The sequence below is a fragment of the Phalacrocorax aristotelis genome, chromosome 7 (assembly GCF_949628215.1).
Source record: "Phalacrocorax aristotelis chromosome 7, bGulAri2.1, whole genome shotgun sequence".
NCBI lineage: Eukaryota > Metazoa > Chordata > Aves > Suliformes > Phalacrocoracidae > Phalacrocorax > Phalacrocorax aristotelis.
Genome location: NC_134282.1, coordinates 35487030 through 35507509, shown reverse-complemented (window position 1 = coordinate 35507509; position 20480 = coordinate 35487030). Strand labels below are relative to the sequence as shown.

At 39.9% G+C, this 20480-nt stretch overlaps 1 protein-coding gene across 5 annotated transcripts in view; it reads right to left on the bottom strand.

Annotated features, from left to right (window-relative positions):
- DAPK2 (death associated protein kinase 2) overlaps positions 1 to 20480 on the bottom strand; it is a 59108-nt gene that overhangs the window by 35989 nt on the left and 2639 nt on the right. For 3 of the 5 annotated variants that reach the window (XM_075100020.1, XM_075100017.1, XM_075100021.1), the window contains exons 2-3: positions 15307 to 15493; positions 13761 to 13866 (exon numbers count right to left, since the gene is read on the bottom strand). In XM_075100020.1, coding sequence (XP_074956121.1) covers positions 13761 to 13837 — 77 coding nt within the window. In that variant the 5' untranslated portion in view covers positions 13838 to 13866; positions 15307 to 15493. Of the gene's footprint in view, positions 1 to 5932; positions 6058 to 13760; positions 13867 to 15306; positions 15494 to 20480 lie in introns of those variants that run through there. The other 2 variants (XM_075100016.1, XM_075100018.1) reach the window with 2 other exon arrangements.

Genomic DNA, 20480 nt, shown 5'->3' with positions numbered 1-20480 from the left:
GTGTGAACATGGTACTACTGACATCAACACATTTGGTACTGCTGCACCAGATGGAAAAGTTCTTTAAACTAGAGTGGACACAAGCAAACGCCTTTAAGTGAAATGAAGATGACGTTCCATTCTCCTTGATCTTGTCCTCCCTCACACGTTTTGTTGTTGCTTACTATGTTTTGACAAGGTTACACTGAGCTCTTCCTAGCCTACTTCAGTTCTTGCTCAGACATGCACTTCTCTCAAGACTGAAGCTGAGTTAATGAAACTATGGTTGGTATGCCAGCCAGCTGGTTTTAACAGCATAATTACATCTGGACAACATAAGGCCCTTGAAGGAAACTTCTCACACCAGAAGTGTCAAAGCCATACAACATAGGAAGACAACAAAACTCAAACCTGACTGCAGTTCAGAATTAGGTTAGTTGCTGGGAAGGTAAAAGACACACTGAAGAGCTTACACATTTTTGAGTGATCCTGTTTAAACTGCTTCCTCTCCACATACCGAGGAAAACAGAAACACCTAGTTGGGGCTGCCTCAGGCACATCACTTCATCCATCTAACTTACATCAATATTTTGAAAACAGCAGTTGTATCCACGGGATAGAACTAGACGGTTCTGACGTGTTTACATCAAATTACAAACGCACAATTCTGATTTAAGATTATTTTCTACAGAAGAGTAGAGTAAATGTTTCAGTCTCTCAGTATCCTTCCCCACTACCCAAAACATGCTCTATGTTATCTAAAAGCAAGATTTGGAGCACAACAACATACACCAGGCACCATATCATAAAAACCAACTGCCTACTATAGGAAGGAGCTTACAGGAAAACAGGAAAAATGAGCTTTCACAAAATAGAAGGTGCTCACAGTTTTAATAAAAACATGAATTTTCTATTGGTCCTTTTTTCTTCACATTTAAAACATGCAGTTGTGGGAATGCAAGCCTAAAAGGGCTTATTTGCTATTACAAACCCTACCCCAAAGACAAACGATGTAATTCACATATGTGGTTGCCTGTGCTTAGGAAGCCAAAACACAGTTTAGAGATCTAATTTTAGGTTTACTAGACTTTGCAGAGTTTGCCAGTTGTTGGCTCTTTTCCTCTAATTGGATGATAAATTATGCTTGGTCCCTTGACAGCAATAAAAAAAACCAAAAACCACCCTATCCAGTGTCATATATTCTCTGAGCTCTGAGTCAATATGATATTTTTAATGCTGAAAATAATTTTATTTATGTTTACTGTCAGTAACCAGTTACTTTACAGTCTATACCATAAGCCAAGTCAGCTTCATCTTCTGTTGGCATCACATCGTCCCTTCTCTAGTGAATGAGCTTACAGCATCTTTCACTTTGATTTTGCACAATCTACAGTTAGTGATGAGTAAAAATCCTAAAAATATATTATGAAATCATCATGTGTACATTCTTATATTAATAGACAAACAATCACAGATCAGAGCGTCTAGCTAACCTGAATGCAGGACTTCTCTACATTCAGGAAGCAGCCTTTAGAGCTCAGACACGATGGTTTATTCAGTTTCAGCAAAGAAGGTCCATTTATTCTCAGATACAATTGTTTTTGTCACAGTTTCGTTCAGCGTGCCTTTTTGCCACTACTAAATTCAGATTGGTCTTAGCTGGTGATCTTGAGCTTCCAAAGCCTGCATCTTATTACTTTTTCCATGTTTTTCATTATTATTTCTTTTTCTTTGAAAAACTACACTAGTAAGTTTATCCATTCATGATTGCATTTTTGTTAACTTTCAAAGCAAAGCTCTTGAGAATTCTTGCTGAATGTCTTTAACTCAAGCCTGAAAAAGCTGTTTTCCTCTCAAATTTAAGCGATTAGAGCACTTGCTCTACTGCACATAATTTTACCAAGCTAAATACTCTCCTCCCTCTTTCCTTACACTTCAGACATGACTTCTGCTAGTTGTAATTGCACTGGCATGCTCTTCCCAGCAGAGAGGACAGGAGTCTGTTGGTAACTACTACTACAATCCATTTGTATACTCTCAGCTCAATTATGAAACACAGATCAACCAAAGGCCATGCAAGGTTCACAAAATATATGCATAAAAGCACTTTCCTACAAGTTTTTTGTAGGAAGTCTGCAGTCATAGCCATGAAGAACTGGAAGCCGTCTGTAAAAGGACTATAGCAATAATTTGTAGTATGTTTGATTTTTTAATAGATTTTTTTTTTTTTGTAGACTAAGCCAGGATTTGGTACAGCAGAAATTTAATCTAAGCAGTGAAAAAATAGTATGTCCAACAGCACAGTATTCAAAAAACAAAACAAAAAACTACAGTACGATAGCTGAAACAACAAAACAAATACTAGCATGGCAAGGTCACTGAAGGGAAAGTATCTTGCTGTTGCCATAACACTTTATGGAATGAAACTAAACAGCAGCATAAGCTTAATCTGTTAAATACTCTGCTGACACCTCTTATAACTTCATAAAGAGCTTTAAAAATGAGATTATCACAAATGTCACCATACTTCCTGTTTAACCTGCAAATAAAAAGTGATTTTTGGTTGGTTGGTTTGTTTTTTGGTGGTTGGGTATTCCCCCCCCGCCCAGCAAAATGCAAAGTGGCTCCCTCTACTAAAGCAACTACACAGAACCTAAAGTGTGGCAGATGCTAGAGTACGTCAGAATGATCTAAAACTGTTCTTAATAGAGCATTTAACAGGAATTTTGCTTGGCTACTAAAAAGTAGGTAAGTTCTTCATATGTGTGAAAGATACAGAAGTAAATGCAATTCACAATATAGTATGGCTCTCTTTTGAACCTTTCACACAAGATTATCATAGAAATATCACTAATTTACCCCGGCCCTGTGATAGAGACTGGAAGAAAATTTTTATGATATCACAAACAACTAAGATAACTTCGTTTCAGGCTAAGTGCCCAGGCAGTGTCAGGGTGACTTCTAACCAAACCAATTAATGCTATAGAGAGAAGTATCACAATACCACTACACTAACAATATGCTAATTTTTAAACCTAATGCGATACACTATTTTATATAGAAAGGGAAAAAAATCAACTGTCACTTTTAAACACACTGGCATTTTCACTCACAACTTGTTTTTACTAACTGATTGTGTAGTACTTTAGAATACAGTGACTTTACAGCATAAGTTTCAATATTCACAACAGGGAAGTGCTGAGCAACTTTGGACATATGCTGTGTCTGATAATGTCACTGTCTGGCACCTTTCATCGACATCACTTTACAGCTTACGCTAATGTAACCAGCACATCCTGGTCCAAAGATGATCTCTGTGATCACTGCCACAGGAGAGTCAGAACAGTAGGGGAATATGGACTGTTGTATACAAAATGATCTAGTTTACTGGAATAAGTAGAGAGCAAATAAACAATTTGAAATTCAAAGAAAAATTTCATAAATCTAATGTTTCTGAACAACACTATGAATTATTACAGGCTATCAATAAAGTAACATTATCTGCATTACAGTCAATTAATGCCTTAAACACTATTTTGGGTCATTAGCCCTGAGTCACAAGAAACTGCACCATCTACTGAATCATCACCAGCATCTCCTGAAGCTGTTAAGTGTTTTTGGAAACTTCCCAATCATGCAGTGACAAGCAGCATAGCCCTTATCAGCTCCTGAGGTTGGAGGAGCAGAGTCTGCAGTGATATAGCACAAGCCCAGCAATTCTGGCAAGTTCCTGATAGCCTGGCAAGCATTTTATGTCATCTGAAGCTCAAGAATAAAATGCACATGATAAAAATTTTTCCCCCACTTATCACACTTAGCTTTTAGATTGAGTATCAGCTCTCAGAGTGGTAACAAACAGAGTCCAGAGACCTAGGGAAGGTCAAAGCTGACTCATGCTCTGCAGGAATAGCTGATTTGATAAGCTGTTCCTTCTGCTATGTGGAACCCCACCAGTGCATATGTAATATGCATGCAGAAGGTTAGCATACTGTACCTTTGTGTTTAAAGGTCCAAATCCAGCTAGATACGGACTGAGTGCAATATACCTGGAAGCAGATATATTTTAAGAAGGTAGCAGTATTATGGTTGAATGGTTAAATGATTTTTCCCCTTCCCCATATACAAAACAGATGGAAATCATGCTGGCATTTTAATCAGGATTTTAGGACATTATCTGTAATGCCAAAAACCACAAAGGGCTGCTGAAACTCCCCTTTCACTGCTCTGTGGATTCTTCCGGTCTGCCAAAATAAGAGATGGAAGTTACCTCCTCATCTTATTTAATCTTTATTATATTTAAGTAAACAATCTCCTCCAGCAGCAGGACAGCACAGAAGCTACATTATTTGTTCCCTCCACTCTTCCTACATAGGAAACAGCAGCTCAACGGAACTTCTCTGGAAATGCCCAAAAAAGGCCAGTGATTCCAACCCAAACATGCTGGCACTAGATAGAACAAGTCTAGCTATTTGAGTGATTTTATATGTCCCTCCTCACCTAAGCATCACTGCACGTCATGCTCAGCTATTACAACAGGTTTTCACTGCATTTGAAAACTGCTGATACAGAGTTTTAAGAATGATTAATAGATATCACCTAAGCTAAATTAAGCTTGACCATCAGACAAGTCTCTGCAAGCCCTATTCTGCATAAGATGCTAATAATTTGTCCAATGCTTTATCATCGTTAGTCCAGTGGTGAGCTGTACTATGTTTATTTTATGTGTATTTTTTACTCATAAGTAACACTTTTAATTTCAAAATCATGGAATGAATACCATACAGATTCTATCTTCTCAACTGTGCAAACTTCCATCTGCTTTCTACTGCAATGTGAATTGGAAATAAATAGTTTTATTCTTACAGAAATGGCAAAGCAAAGACTGGATTAGGCTTAATATTCAATGGTTCAAGACATTACTGAATTTGAGCTTTTGAGCACTACCCACTGGGGCCACTCAGCTCTAATTATACTTTCAAAGCCAGATACAGAGTGAGGAGATACACTGAGATCACTTCCATCATAGAGATGGATGCTGGTAATAAGGAACTCACTTGAAAAAAATGCATTACTTTGTTACTAAGAAAGGCTAAGGCCAGTTCTAAATAACCCAGGCCAGTTCTTCTCAGTTACTGGAGGCAGAGCAGCTTTGTTGTTGGAAAAAAAACAAACAACATAATCTCCCACTATTTTCTCTGCACTTTCTGTAATAAGTCAAAGATTTTGCAAACAGTTGAAAGAACACTGAAAAGTAGCAGGGAAATCTGTTTAAAAAGGAAAAAGCTAAGATCACTCTGCTTGAAGGAATTAAAAAAAAAGGCAGAAACAGTGACCATATCAGACAGCTGATTACATAGTGACAGTGAACCAGTACCAGATGCCAAAACTGTTTCAATGAAAGATTCAGTATACATCTAACACACGACATAGAAGATTTTTGCAACAAGAAATAGTAATAGAGGTGCTGGTTAGCACTCAATAATTAAACATACATTTGCATCAAAAGCAAAGACTTGCTTTGTTTCTGTTGTAGGAAAAAATAATCCAGGGTTATTCTTCCAAATTTAAAGAAGTAATTTAAATTATAAATTAATCTAAGAACAGAGTTAAGGTTCATGTCTTAGAAAGCCCAATACCGAACAATGTATACAGATAGAAAAAATATTCCTGGTATGAAGGTGCTGTGCGATGTGTATTAAAGGTAAATTTTGTAGCTGCAGTCATATCCCTCTGTTTACCAGGGAGTCCACCTAGGTGGATGAAATGACTTTTTGCATAGATTTCCAGGCTCCTCCCCTACAAAGAACACCTCAGTTATCTCTGCTTTTTGTTTTCATTAAGTAAATAAATATTTACTAGTTACACTGTCAGAACAGCGATTATGTACCAGGCTCCAGGTAAAATATTGCATTTGCTGTCCTTTTAAGCTTCACCCAGAAAAAAAAGGTTTCACCTGTCTCAGTGAACAGAGCTGATCCTCCACACACAAGGCAGGAACTTGTAGCTGGAGAGGTAGGACTACAGGAGGCATGATAGGCCATTGATGAAAGATCTAGCTTGGCTTTAATCATGAAACAGCTATAAAAAAAAAACCCCAAGAAACATGAGGAAACAACTAGATAGGGATATTTAAGCACATAGAGCAGAAAATTCCTCCAAATGAAATATAGACCATCCTAACATGCAGAAAAATGTCACAGACTTGCTGTAAAATTAGTTTCCAGCCTAACCCTGATCCACTCATATTTAGCTCACCTTTTGCATTAATCAGGCATTAACTTGGGCTTCTAGAACCCTTTAAGCATCGGACCCCATAAAAACCAGCCATCTCAACACTCTAGTTTCCACAACTACAGCAAGCCCTGCTTGTTTTTCTTGTCAGAAGAACAGCTCTTAGAATTTTAAAGACATGCCCAGCTGCCTTTTCTCTGAGGCCACCATGCTGTATCAGCAGCAAGATGTCTGTCTTTCCCAGTGGAGAGGATTTCAAGCTAGCAAGCGAACATAACACTTTGCCTGTTTCTCAAGCACACTGAAAGATTTCCTATGAAGATCAGTTTGTCAGACTATGCATGTTGTATCCATACAAGATATCCTACCTCTGCAGAAAATGTAGCAAAGCCAGACAAAAGCTGAAGAAAGTCAAGGTTAGAGATGAGTATAGCTCCCAGTCACTGAGACAGACAAGAAACTGGAAAGGCAGGTGGTAAGGGGGGCACACACTGTGGAGGAAGGCAGAGCCCCTTCCCTACAGTGAAAGGACAGTAAGTGAAAGAAAGGGGGAGGCTTCCTGACCTAGAAACGTCACTCCAAGGTTTGTCTTTGCTAAGCATGATCTAAGACCTTTGCAGAAAGCTGAGCAGGACGCTGTCTCAGGGCACAGCAGTGTCATTCTTGCACCACCCTGCAGGAACATGCTTTCTCAATGGCACTTTTCCAGACAAGCTCCCTAATACTTCCTACCCTCAGCCCAGACTTGACATGTGACAATGACACTGCCCAGAAGGCACAAATGTCAACTGCTCTCTACAGCCTGGCTGGCAATGCCTTTGGGTAATAGATTAATGACTCTATGGTACAACCACTTATGAATTACACTGGACATGTCTGAAATTCTAGCACTCTGTGCACCTACCACCACCACCGGTGTTTGCTAGTACAACTGGAAAAGGCTCCTGCAGGTTTGTACAAGAACTCCTTTTTTCCAGCTGGACAGACCTACCCATCCAAATCACAAGTCCTGAGTCATTTGAGACATTTTGTTAAAAGGCTCTCCAGTGCACTTTATTGCTGCAACGTTCCTGGGAACTATACCGCTAGCTCAGTAGTTCTCTTGGCCTGCTTTGGCCTCAATTTAAGAGTTTGTTTCTCTCACTGTCACCTCCCTTGCAACAAGAACCAGTGGTTATTTCATAGAATCATAGAATGGTTTGAGTTGGAAGGGACCTTTAAAGATCATCTTGTCCAACCACCCTGCCATAGGCAGGAATATCTTCCACTAGATCACGTTGCTCAAAGCCCCATCCAACCTGACCTTGAACACTTCCAGGGATGGGGCATCCACAGCTTCTCTGGGCAACATGTTCCAGTGTCTCACCACTCTCGTTGTAATAAATTTCTTTGTGTGTCTAATCTAAACTTACCCTGTTGCCCCTTGTCCTACTACTACAGTCCCTAGTAGAAATTTGTCTCTCTCCATCTTTCTTATAACCTCCCTTCATATAATGAAAGGCCACAAGGTCTTCACAGAGACTCCTCTTCTCCAGGCTGAAGAATTCCAGCTCTTTCAGCCTTTTATTTACTATTACTTCTATCCACCCTCACCCCCCAAATATTGTATTGTCTTGACACTTCCAATTTTTAGTATCTTAATCTTCTTCCCTCTGCCACTGATTAATGTGCATCACTCGTGGCAGAATGACCCTGGCCAGCTGCCAGACACCCATCAGCCACTCTCTCACTTCCTCTCCTCAGCAGCACAAGGATGCAAAAGCTCATGGCTCAAGATAAAGACAAGAAAATGGCTTACCATTTACTGACACAGACAGAACAGAAAACTTGGGGAATTTATGGCAAATTAAGGCAGATTTGGATAGTAAGAGACAAAACCAACTTTAACCTTTCCTCAACCCTGTCTTTTCCCAGTCTCAACTTCACTCCTTCATTCTCAACTCCTCTACCACCCCTTCTAGTCATTTGTTCCTGGCATAGAGAAGTCTGATCAGTTGTATGCTCTTCTTCTGGGTAATTTTCATGTAGCCACAATATGAATAAATAAGGACCATGTACAGAATGATAACATGCTATGAATGAATGAATGAATGAAATTTTTACCTAAGATTTTATTTATGCAGGTCAATATGTAGTTTAGGAAGAATACTATTTACTATTCAGTATCTAAAAATAGATATAAACATGCTACATATTGTACAAACATCGCTATGTTAAAGAAATTGGGGAGTTCAGAGATTGTATTCAGCTTCTTTGCAAGCTAAAGATCTGATAAAGACGCTGTACTACACTTGAATAACATCCTCTCATCTCCTCCTCCCCATCTTACTGCAGAGGCTGTGCCAATAGGAGATACAGAATTTCCTCTGTAAAAGTTGTGTCAGCAAGTATTTCCCTATAGCAGGCCATCCCTTCTAAAAGCTTTTCATATGTTTTATATTGCTGAAGTACAGGATTAAAGAATTTTCTGCTGCATTAGTAAGAAATACTTGTTTTTCTGTGCATCTATGTTGTGTACTTTGGAAAAAAAAAACCACAACAAAAAAACCAACAAACCCCCCTACTTGTAATGAACCAGTTGAGAGTCAGTTTCTCTACTTCTTTTAAAATTAAAGTGTCATTGCATTTTCCCTCATGTTGTAACATACGGGAAATGTTCTAATATTATTAATGCTCTGTAATACACTCTGTTGTTCTTATTATAGTCTGCATTCCTTCAGATCAGTTCTATTGACTTCTAGTTTATAATACATTTTTCACAGAACTTTTAAAAAAAATGTAACTGATTTTAGTCATATTCTTAACTCCTGTAAAGAATTGCTCCCATCCACCCCCCCAAAGGAAAAGACAAAGAGGGTATTTTTTTTGTAGCTTTCATATAATATATATATCAGAAATCATGCATTTGAAAGCAAACTTTCTGTTTTCCTCAGTGCATTACCTGGACCTCTTAACTGTTTGAAACACATTCAGATGCACTAAGTTACACTTCCATCTGAAACAGTATCATTAAATGATACAAAAGATTGCACTCTGATGAAATCACTTAATTTTTCACTGGATCACACTTAACATTTCAACGCAAGTGCAATATCTCATTTACTTATAATGTCTGAGCTCTAAAAAGGTTCATTTTTGTTAGTTTATTTGGTTTTTCTTTCTTGTTGCAAAGCTGGATAGGAAAAAGGTTAAAGTCTTTCGCTATATATTAATAGAGCTTTATTGTTATCTACTCATGGTGAAAACCTGTAATAATTTCAAAAAGAAAAATAAACCAGACTCAAATACAGCTGGCTGTCTTGCCTTTCCAGACTAATTGCTGTTATAATACTTATCTTGCTTCTGGAAATTACATAAAGTGATTGCTCATCCAGTTAGGTGTAGTTTCTTCATTGTTGTAATTTATCACAAAATCTTAGTATAAAAATCAGCATTCTTCAGAGACTTATTTATCTGCAGTGTAATCGCAATCTTTGAGAGTGACAAAAGATCTCACAGGGAACACAGAAGCAAACATTTCTTCTGATTACAGCTGCTTGACTCTTTTTCATTTTCTTTCAATACCCTTTGGTCCATTTGTGGTAGGAGAGTCAGCTGTGACACAGCTGAAATGACCTACTGCATATTCCCAAGAAGTCAAGTTAGCCTTCACTTCCTCATGTTTTTCAAGAAGCATTTCCATTGCTTTGGCATGCTGTTAGAAACAAACATTCCTGCAAGTGTCTTATGCCAGGATCCTCCTCGAAACAGGCAAAAATATTAATAAGTTTCTTATGAAGTTTATTAAAATCAATGGTAAAGGATGTAGTTTGCCATTACTTGAATAAAAGTGAAATTTAACAACATAAACTCATACTTGAAAAGAGATATATTTTGAAAACATTCTATGGAAAATAATTTTTTGAAGTATCCGTTTTTGATCAATGTCTCAGACATAGAAAGAAACTGAATTTGCCAGAAAGTCTGATGTCTTCAAAGAGTGATAGCATTAAATGCCTGGGAGGACCGTATAAAGTACTCCCAAATCACACAATCTACTACCCTTGGGGGAAGAGGAAAGAGAAGAGAATCTTCTAATACCTCTGCAGGCATTGCTTTCTAGCTCTTCCAGACTTCCAGACTAACAAGTGTAACTGAGAAATTTTTAAATAAATCTCTACAACATATTAATCTTCAGTTAAGTTTTCTAAACTTTCCCTTCTCTTGTCATAAATTTTAAAGAAGAAAAATATTAATATTTCAATATTCTAGCGATAAGGTGTATCACAGATCTCAACAGGGTTCTTCTGTTTCATTTTTAAAATGTTGAAACTTGCTAAATTCACTCTAGAGACTCCTCCTCTTTTTAGGCTCCCCCTCACCTATTGCTAGAGAACCTCAGTCCACTTACAAAACCACTGATATTATCTTGCAGGAAGTAACTTTAAATATACATATAAGATAATAAAGCATTGTGCTAATTCAGCACAGGCCATGCTAAGTTTCTCAAGTGTAGCGCTAGAACAAACAAGCCCACCAGCAACTTCTTTTTCTTAATGCCACACGCCTGACTTGTTGTTCCCTGTATGTACCCTTTGGAGAAGTTGAGCAACAGAGGTGTAGACCTAAGTTTAATATTTGAAAGGCTGAGAGAACATCGGAGCTAGGCAGCTAGATACATAGCACACAGCGGCAGCTATGGAAAACCTGCTCCCCCTTTCTGCAAAGAGTTTTCCTCACACCATTGCCTTGGCACAGGACACAACTGCATTTCCAGCATCCTTTGAGTTGCTCCTAGCTCAGCAGCTATTCTGAGAATGATCTGGTTGAGGAGTCCACAATTGCACCATTTGCAGGGTTTTATACAGCTGGTTCTAAAGAGCCTTTGTTGCAGCTACCTTCAATGCTACACAGTGAAAGGAAGGGTCTAATTTCATTACCAGACCAGATACATCTAAGCTTTGCAAAGGAATATTTCCAGTATATAATAGCAGCCTCCTTTCCTAAGTGCTGTGCAAAGACTTTTAGTTAAACAGGTGCTGGCTTTGTCAGTGAGATCCTGTATTTTAACTTCTGACTGAACCCAAGCTAGAACAAGCATTAGGCCTGTATTAATGACTACTTTTGTTATCAAGAAATCACAAACTCAGTTAGGAGGACATGAACAGGTCAGACTCTTCACAGATGTTATTTGAAAACTTTTGTTTTGTAAGTAACTTCTGTTGCCAGAGTGATAATAAATGAATCCTTTTCCCTGCCTGGACCAGCCAGCAGCCTACAGCTTGTTGCAAACGTATGGAACTAATAAAAGGTGTCTACAAGTTCTAAGGGCATCAGTCAGCAATAGAAAAGATTCTTGCATTTCAGTCATCACAACCTGTCTATTGTGTTATTTTTCTTCTAACAAAGCAAGATATCGTTTGTCACCAGCCCTAATCAGTAGTTACTGCTCAGAGATATAGATGCATGATAACCCAGTGACACTCCACAGATAACACACAGTTACAACAAGAGGTCTGCAGAGCTCCTCAGAAAATCGCAAAGTGAAAATACACTGACAAAGACAGTGTGACATTATATTCACGGGCATGTGTAAAGTATACAATTTGAATGCATTCAGAGTAAGGGCACCAATTCCCATCTTGCTGCCCTCTTCTCAGGATTTACAATTACAGGGCTTTCCTTGAAAACATAACAAGCAGCACAGGCTTGCTTGTTACATTTTGCCTATTTACTTCAGGTCTTTCAGGGAACACTTTTGCCTACAGACCTCAGTTCCAAGTAGACTTGGATTTCACATCTACGAGAATGACTACGCATAAAATGCTGGGAACTAGAACATGGTTTTGTGGAGTTCAATACCCCTTTATCATGTGAGGATGGCATCTGCTCACTTATACACCTGCTTCTTCTTCTGGCTTATGTAGGAATAGTCTTTCTTGCAGAGAATACACCCATTAAAAAAGCCACAATTTCAGATTCCACGTCTGAGTGCAGTCTCCTCTAAAGGCAGCCCAACACCCGACACCTTGTGAGTACCAGCTCCATAGCATAACCTGAGGACCAGCCACGTTTCTATAACGTGCAGCCAGAAAAGGAGAAGAGCTGCTGTGACCATGCAAGCCTTTACCAGCCTGAGGCTTCTCAGAGATTCAAACAGCGAGGGCCAGCCTTTACCAAGTTGTTTCAACTATACTTCTCCATTCAGAAGGCCTAATAACTATCAGCTTGAAGAGGAAAGTGAAGTTCATAATCTCAAAAGACACTGGATTTCCAAATCCAATTCAGGAACCAAAGTAAAAATACACTACTCAGTTTCTAGTTTCTCATTTTATCAGTTGGACTGTTACAGCACATACTAGGGCCTCCTAGGTTAAAAAAAGCACACCTTCTACAGCCTGCAAAAACACACTGAATTTCTTTACTGCTTACTTTTGTCAGTTTTTAATTTTCAGACTGATGTTCTCGGGACCAGCCAGTACTCAAAAGTAAGCAGTCACAGAAAATTTAATAGTTGAGGTCTTCCTGAGAAAGAAGGGAATGGAAAGAAAAAAAGAAAAACAACCGCAACAAACCCAAAACAAACAAAAAACCAAACCCAAACCCAAAAAACCATCTCCCCTTAAATGAAATCTTCTCAATAATTCTAAAGATTAATAGCTAGGAGTGAAAAAAAAAACCCACAAGATTTGGCAGAGAAACAGCTTCATCTGAAGTGTTTTAATGTAACTAAATTATTGGTCCTTGAAAAAGGGTAATTGCACATACCCAGTCATTTATCAAAACCAACTTCCAGACATTGGGGAAGAAGTCAACATGTGCATAGCCCTAATTTAGCTATTTGCATATTAAAAAAAACCACTGGAGGATTGGACACTGAATGGAAACCAGCTATCCTCACCCAGAGCACTGTATGTTGCTAAGTGACTGGGGGAGCCCTGTGTCATCCAGCTCCCAAACCCAGCAGAGTGTTTAAGCAGGTGCTTATGGTTAAGCATGGTAATAGCCCATTAACTCCACCTATAATTAATACCTGCAGATAAGTTTTTATAGATTAAAAGCTATATACAGTTATTAACTAGGCCAGTAGAAGTTTTGATAGGTAAATCTTTTCAGGAATACATACACAGTGTTTTGCAGGCAGATATGAACGTGTTCTGTTAGTGCTCGGAGCCAGCTGAAAACAACAGTGCTGCACAGCACTGTTCAAACCAACACGCCAAATAAAAGCACTGCATCTATGATGACAGCACCATGGGTTCCTGTTTCCTAGCTGGTTCAGAGAATAGACAGGTGGACTTAGTCTAAAGCACAGACCCAGATGACACCTATCTACAAAAGACAATGTAAACATACCTTTTATTCTCCTAGTTGCAAGAAAAGAAACAGGAAAAATAGTTAGTACACTTTAAAAAAGTTATATCCAAAGGGCAGTTTTTGCAAAGGGATGTGTTTCTATTGTTGTATATTGCAATTGCTTCAGGCTGTCATGCACAGTTGTTTTAAGATGTGGCAAATAACCCTATGTGTCAGCTTTTCAGAATAGTGTGGAATTATCATTACAAACTTACCTTCCTAGTTCTTCCCCAATTTCGTAAACATCCTCCACCTTCTGTTGCTTGAACACAGCCATATTTGGAGTTTTCATTGACTCACAAAGATGATGCAGCTAGAATACTAAAAATGACATTCATTACAATCTTCCAACAGCCAAAGATTCAGTAAAAAATTTCTGGTATAGTCACTTTGGATCCATTGCAGACCATTCATGGCCAAAGTTACCACTGATCAATCAAAAGAAATAATTTAGCAGTCTCAGCCAAATAGTGAGGGTCCAAACGTGGAAAGAGGTGAGTGCCTGTAAGTGAAGAGGGTTCTTGCCCCACACTGAAGTACCTGAGCACATATTTAACCAGAAGCACAGAACACACTGCAAAACACAAATGTGATGGAAGTAAAGCAACTAATTAATAATTTGACAAACTTATGGACAATAAAGCATCTACACTACACTAAGAGGAGCTGTCATGAGAATCAGCATTACAGGCATCTTCACTTTAGTGACAGCAGGCAGACCGTGAACCACGGAGACCACAAAGAAGAGCTTCCTTTTTCTCATGTCAGACAATGTTTCTGAAGCACGCAGACAGGACAGCAAATGGAAATCTGAACTACTGCTGCAAAAAGGCATGGTGGTTCCGTCTACAGAGTTTTCAGTGCAGCATCTTTCATCACACACTGGGCGTTTCAAATGACAAACACAAGCAGCATTTGTTGTATGCATTACTCTGCGTAACTGTGACATTTGTTTCCTGAACACAATCTTTTAAGTGGATAAGATCTGTGAGGTCAGGAAAGACAAGCCTCACATTGATATATTAGAGGATCTGGGATTGCATTATGCTGTGCTACTTTTGGAAGAGGAGATCAGAGATCACACTCTTCCTCAGGATATGCCCACACAGAAACATACGTTATGTTAACAGAATGTATTTTAACACAAAAACCAGCCAACCAGTTTACAACATGTTTGGTGTTTCCTGTGTAGATAAACACTAGCATTATCCCCAGTGGCCTAAACAACATGTACTATCTAGATCAGAACATGTAAGGCAGCTGTAAGGCCTCTAGCATCACAATAAAATCTAACTACATTGAGCCATACAGTTATTCTCACACCTCTGTAGGCTTCAGCAGCATATCTGTACTTCTCAATGTAATGTGTATTTCCTTATGAACCACAGATGCAGCTTCAGATGCACTGGGGACTTCCAGCTTCTATATTTCTATACAGCTCCTGCATATTTTAAAATAGCAGTCTTTGGCATCTGACTGTGGCATACTGCAAAGCATATTACACAATAAAACAAAGCTCTATTTTAATCCTTTAGAAATAAGCTCAATGTTGCAAAAAGATCCAGCTATTTTGATACATCAGCAGACTTCTTATAAAATAGGACAAAGTACCAAGGACCAATTGCAGGGTTCCTGCCAAGTTCAAATGCACATATTTTTAAAGATTTTTTTCTCTAACAAAAGCATATACCATAAGCAGCAAACACACTGTAAAAATCTAACAACTTGTCAAAACACACCCAGCTTTTGTCATGCACTCACCTCAAAAAAAAGGCTGCCTGTTTTGTTTCTCCCCTCCCTTTTTATAAATCATTGGCTTCTAACACATGGGAGGCATGTTGAGTATCAATTCAATTCCTTTCCAAATATGATCCTTCCATTGCTTCAAAGGAACAGAAACAGTCTCTTGGTTCTTCCACATATATTTTTTGGCTGATGTCAGCAAAACCTACACATTAGGACAAAAATTATTTTACTTCTTTATCTCAAGCAGAAAGGCTACTGCATGAATACTGACACTGATATTAGGAATAACAGTCACTCTTTCAAACAACAGTAGCAATAAGGGGTGTCCCTCTGTTAGTTGCTCAGCACAGGTCACACAATATACAAGGTGAGAAGGGGTACCTGCTTCCATCCTGTAGTGGCACAATTTTGTGCAATTCCGAGATGGCTCTCATCACGTACTTAACATCTCTGTGCAGTGCATTCTTTTGGACTGTCATTTCCAAAGCACAAGGAGATCCAGGGTGACTTTGTGACCATTCATTTCCCTTCACTGCTTTCTCTTTCACAATGTATTCATTAAGTGGGGAGCTTCTAATGGCCTACACCCAGCTTACGGCCTGCTCTCCTCCACAATCTTTGCTCCCAGATGGGAGAGAAGATATAGGGCACATGCATTATTCTGGCAAGCCCTACTCCCTCTCCCCAAGGGACCCACAGCTTCACTCTTATCAGATGATAAGAAATATTTCAGCTATACATCAAAACTGCATCCTCTCCTCTTTGAAGAGTGCAAAACAATCTGCACATCTCATGGGGTAGTATGTATATTGTGATATAACATGACTGACATGCATCTGGTCATGGAGGACAGGAGGTCGTGGAGGACCGAAGAGGTGTCCGAGGACTGGAGGAAAACAAATATTACTTCAATTTTTAAAAAGGGCAAGAAAGAGGACCTGGGGAACTATAGCCCAGCCAGCCTCACCTCCATCCCTGGAAAGGTGGTGGAGCAGTTCATCCTGGAGGTCATATCCAGGCACGTAAAGGACAAGAAGGTTATCAGAAACAGTCAACATGGATTCACCAAGGGAAGGTCATGCTTGACTAATCTGATAGCCTTCTACGATGGCGTGACTGGCTGGGTAGATGAAGGGAGAGCAGTGGACGTTGTCTATCTTGACTTCAGTAAGGCATTCAACACTGTCTCCCATAACATCCTCACAGACAAGCTAAGGAAGCATGTGTTGGATGACCAGACAGTGAGATGGATTGAGAACTGGCTCAACAACAGAACTCAGAGGGTCATGATCAACGGGGCAGGGTCTGGTTGGAGGTCCATAACTAGTGGTGTTCCCCAGGGATCTGTGCTGGGTTGAGTCCTGTACAACATATCCATCAGTGACCTGGATGATGGGATAGAGTGTACCCTCAGCAAGTTCGCTGATGATACTAAGCTGGGAGGAGTGGCTGGTACACCAGAAGGCTGTGCTGCCATCCAGGGAGACCTGGACAGGCTGGAGAGCTGGGCCAAGGGGAACCTGATGAAATTCAGCAAGAGCAAGTGCAAGGTCCTGCACCTCGGGAGGAACAACCCCATGCAGCGGTACAGGCTGGGGGCTGAACAACTGGAAAGCAGCTCTGTTGAGAAGGACATGGGAGTGCTGGTGGACAGCAAGGTGACCCTGAGCCAGCAATGGGCCCTTGGGACCAAGGAGGCCAACAGTATCCTGGGATGCATTAAAAGGAGTGTGGCCCACACGTCAAGGGTGGTTATCCTCCCCCTCTACTCTGCCCTAGTGAGACCACATTTAGAGTGTTGTGTCCAGTTTTGGGCCCCCCAGTTTAAGAAGGACAGGGAACTGCTTGAGCAAGTCCAGCAGAGAGCTACCAAGATGATCAGGGGACTGGAGAGCATCTCCCTTATGAGGAAAGGCTGAGAGACTTGGGTTTGCTCAGCCTGGAGAAGAGGAGGCTGAGGGGGGGTCTCATCAATACCTATAAACACCTAAAGGGTGGGTGTCAGGATGTTGGGACTCGGCTCTTCAGTGGCGTCCAATGACAGGACAAGGGTCAATGGGCACAAGTTGGAACACAGGAAGTTCCACTTAAATATGAGCAGAAACTCCTTTACTGTGAGGGTGACAGAGCAGTGGAACAGGCTGCCCAGAGAGGCTGTGGAGCCTCCTTCCCTGGAGACATTCAAAACCTGCCTGGATGCAGTCCTGTGCCCCCTGCTCTAGGTGTCCCTGCACAAGCAGGGGGGTTGGGCAAGATGATCTCTAGAGGTCCCTTCCAACCTCTACCATTCTGTGATCTGTCACATGACCAAAACACATCCATTTCTGTTATGTTTCAGAAGAAGTTACCATTTCCACCACATGACAGACACTTGCAGGCACCTCTTGGAGGCGAGGGAGGTGCAAGATATTTCTAGTTATAGCTTTCATGCCCTCAATAGCAGCATTGCTGGCGATCTTCACTGCAGACATGATGGCTCTCCTAAAGGCTCTGTGGGGCTATTGCATTTTCATTAACAAATCTGTTCAAATCCCAATTTTGTAATGCTGCAGTTGAGACAAATTTGCCTCCCGCGCCTTCCTGTATAACTGTGCTCTAGCGATGATCTCTCTTATCTAGCCACCTAAGGGCAAATGCTAGAAACCACACAGGTTGTGACGCTGAAGACCAGACTAACCATAGCACTATTAAAGTATACTGTAGAAATCAACTCTTGCATTGGTGATCCTCAACTAGATGCACTACAGTGTGGGGTTTTTTTCACTTCCACTTTCCATCCCCATACTTTCTCAGGCATGTTCTGGCTGATCCTTAGTTTTTTCAGTTTTTCAAGATGAAGCCAGGTGAACTATTCTGCTACCGGGTTCATTAATTCCCTTCCCAAAGCCACATTTCATGCCTGAGATAAAAACATTTCCTCTCAATGAAAATAAACAACTCAAATTCTGCTTTGTAAGCAAAGTATTGTATTCCTCAAGCAACCTTTCATAATCTCAGAGAAAGCTCATTGACCAATATTGCTCAGGGTTTGAAACTGCAATCAGTAAATGCTTTAGTAGCATTTACAAGAATGAGGACATCTCTGAGCTATTGCCTCTGTACTACGTTTATATAATGTTGCTTGCAATTGTTTGGAGCAGGATTTTCTGAAGTGTTGGTGCGAAACGTAGTTCAACACCCACAGACTTCAGAAAAAGCAAACAAAGGAAAAAGCTAAGCTTTGCAGAAAACCCCAAAAGTTTTGCTCATCCTGAATTGCAAGATTAATTTCTGCATGCATGCAAATGTCAAGTACAGGAAAATGTCCACATATTCAGAGATACTGCTGAGACTTGCCCAAAGACTGTAAATCCCTCAAGCTGACTACTCCCTTCATCAGAATCCAAGGTACACTGGTATAAATAACATTAATGCAAACACACCTAAAAGAAAACCATTGTTCTAAGAGAGCTTGTGATTCAGAAGAGCAAGTTAAAAACATTGCTTTGAGAATGGGGAACGCACCCAAGGTCCCTCTGAGAACATGGCCACTTTATGTTTGACAAGTTTACTCATTTCCCAGCATCCTACAAAGAACGTACCTACTTCTGCAGATGCATAGAATCCATGCAACATTATCTCAAAAATAACCTGAAAATTCTCACCTCGTTTGCTGATCTTCTAACTTATACTCTTGCCCTGCATAGGTCAAACCAGCAAGCTTACTCTCAGCACCAAGGAACCGTTCAAGCATCTAAGTCAGACTGAGAGCCTTGGTTTTGAAGACTAAACACAAAACTGTTCCAAGGTGTTCAGACCCTCCAGTCAAACCTCTGATGTGCTGGTGTTTCCCACGTCTATCACTTCATGTTATCTTATACTGCCTTCCACTCTCATTACTTGTGCAGATCTCTCTCACTGGCTTTCATGCAGCAGTCACAATTAGCAGTTGCCCAAAATAGATCATAGGCTTGATGATCCAAGACAATTGTCATTAGCAAATACACAGCATAAGGGGGAGATAATCAAAGATAACCTTCACACACTTAAGATTCATCTGAAATAAAAATGCCATTCACAAGGACAAACATAAACCTCCCCAGATATTATATAATGATCTTAGGAAACTACGGTGACTTCACATTCAAAGATTCAAACTACAGTGTTTTTGTTGGACTCCATTTGCAAGTACAGAGCACAAGTATATCAAAGGAGGAATGAAAGCCTTAATTTTCTTCTTCAGTCAGATGGTGATTTCCTTATGCTGGTCAGTGAAAGCACACTGAATTAGAGATAGTCATTCATCTTTGACTCATTCAGACAAGAAGTTGTAAGTTCATGATCTGAGGAAATAACAACAATCAACTTTGTTTTCTGATACGCTCTATATGCCAACGCTTCCGGGACACGTGCCCAAACAATATTGCAATACAATGAGTCAGGACAATCTGATCACTTAGGGTCTGCACCAGAATTCATTAAAACCAGGAGGATGGGGGAATCTGCTTCAGTGTTTTTTTGGATAAGACCAGATCTTTAAGAGCTCCAAGGCAAGCTCTGCAAAGGAGATCGCCTTCTGTGTTCTTTCACAGAACATGCCATGTCTATTCCTCAACCACCCCATGTTGGGGCCAGCTCTTCTGGATCAGTATCTTTGCTCTAGGATTCCTAGCACTGAGCATTTTAATATGAAGGCCAGCTTCTACTCAGCATTCATATTACTTATGTGTTTTCATAACAATATTCCATAGCACAGTGTACAGCACTTCACCTTTTACTCCTATATCCAACTCCCCTTTACACATCCCAAATATCACAAGGTAGCAAAGTGTTCTTAATCCTATGCAAATTATTTTCCTACAGACATGTAGCAAAACCAGATATAGAATACCAACCTCTGAGATTGCAGTTTCAGGCACTAGAAATGTGTCCTGGCTAATCTCTTCATGTTCCTAAATTATCATACCATAGAATCAGATCTTTTTTACCCTAAGAAATCACACTGTTTCCCATTGTGATCTAAGGCATGCATTTAAACACATAAATTTTATATCAGTACAAACACTGGATGTAGATGTTCTTATTTCAGTACAGAACCTTTCAGTATACCTATTTCAGTACACTGCCTTTTTTGCACAGTTTGTGCTGCTGTGTATAAAGGAGATTAATCTAAAGGAATCCACTCTTCTAAAGAGGGTGACAGAATCCAC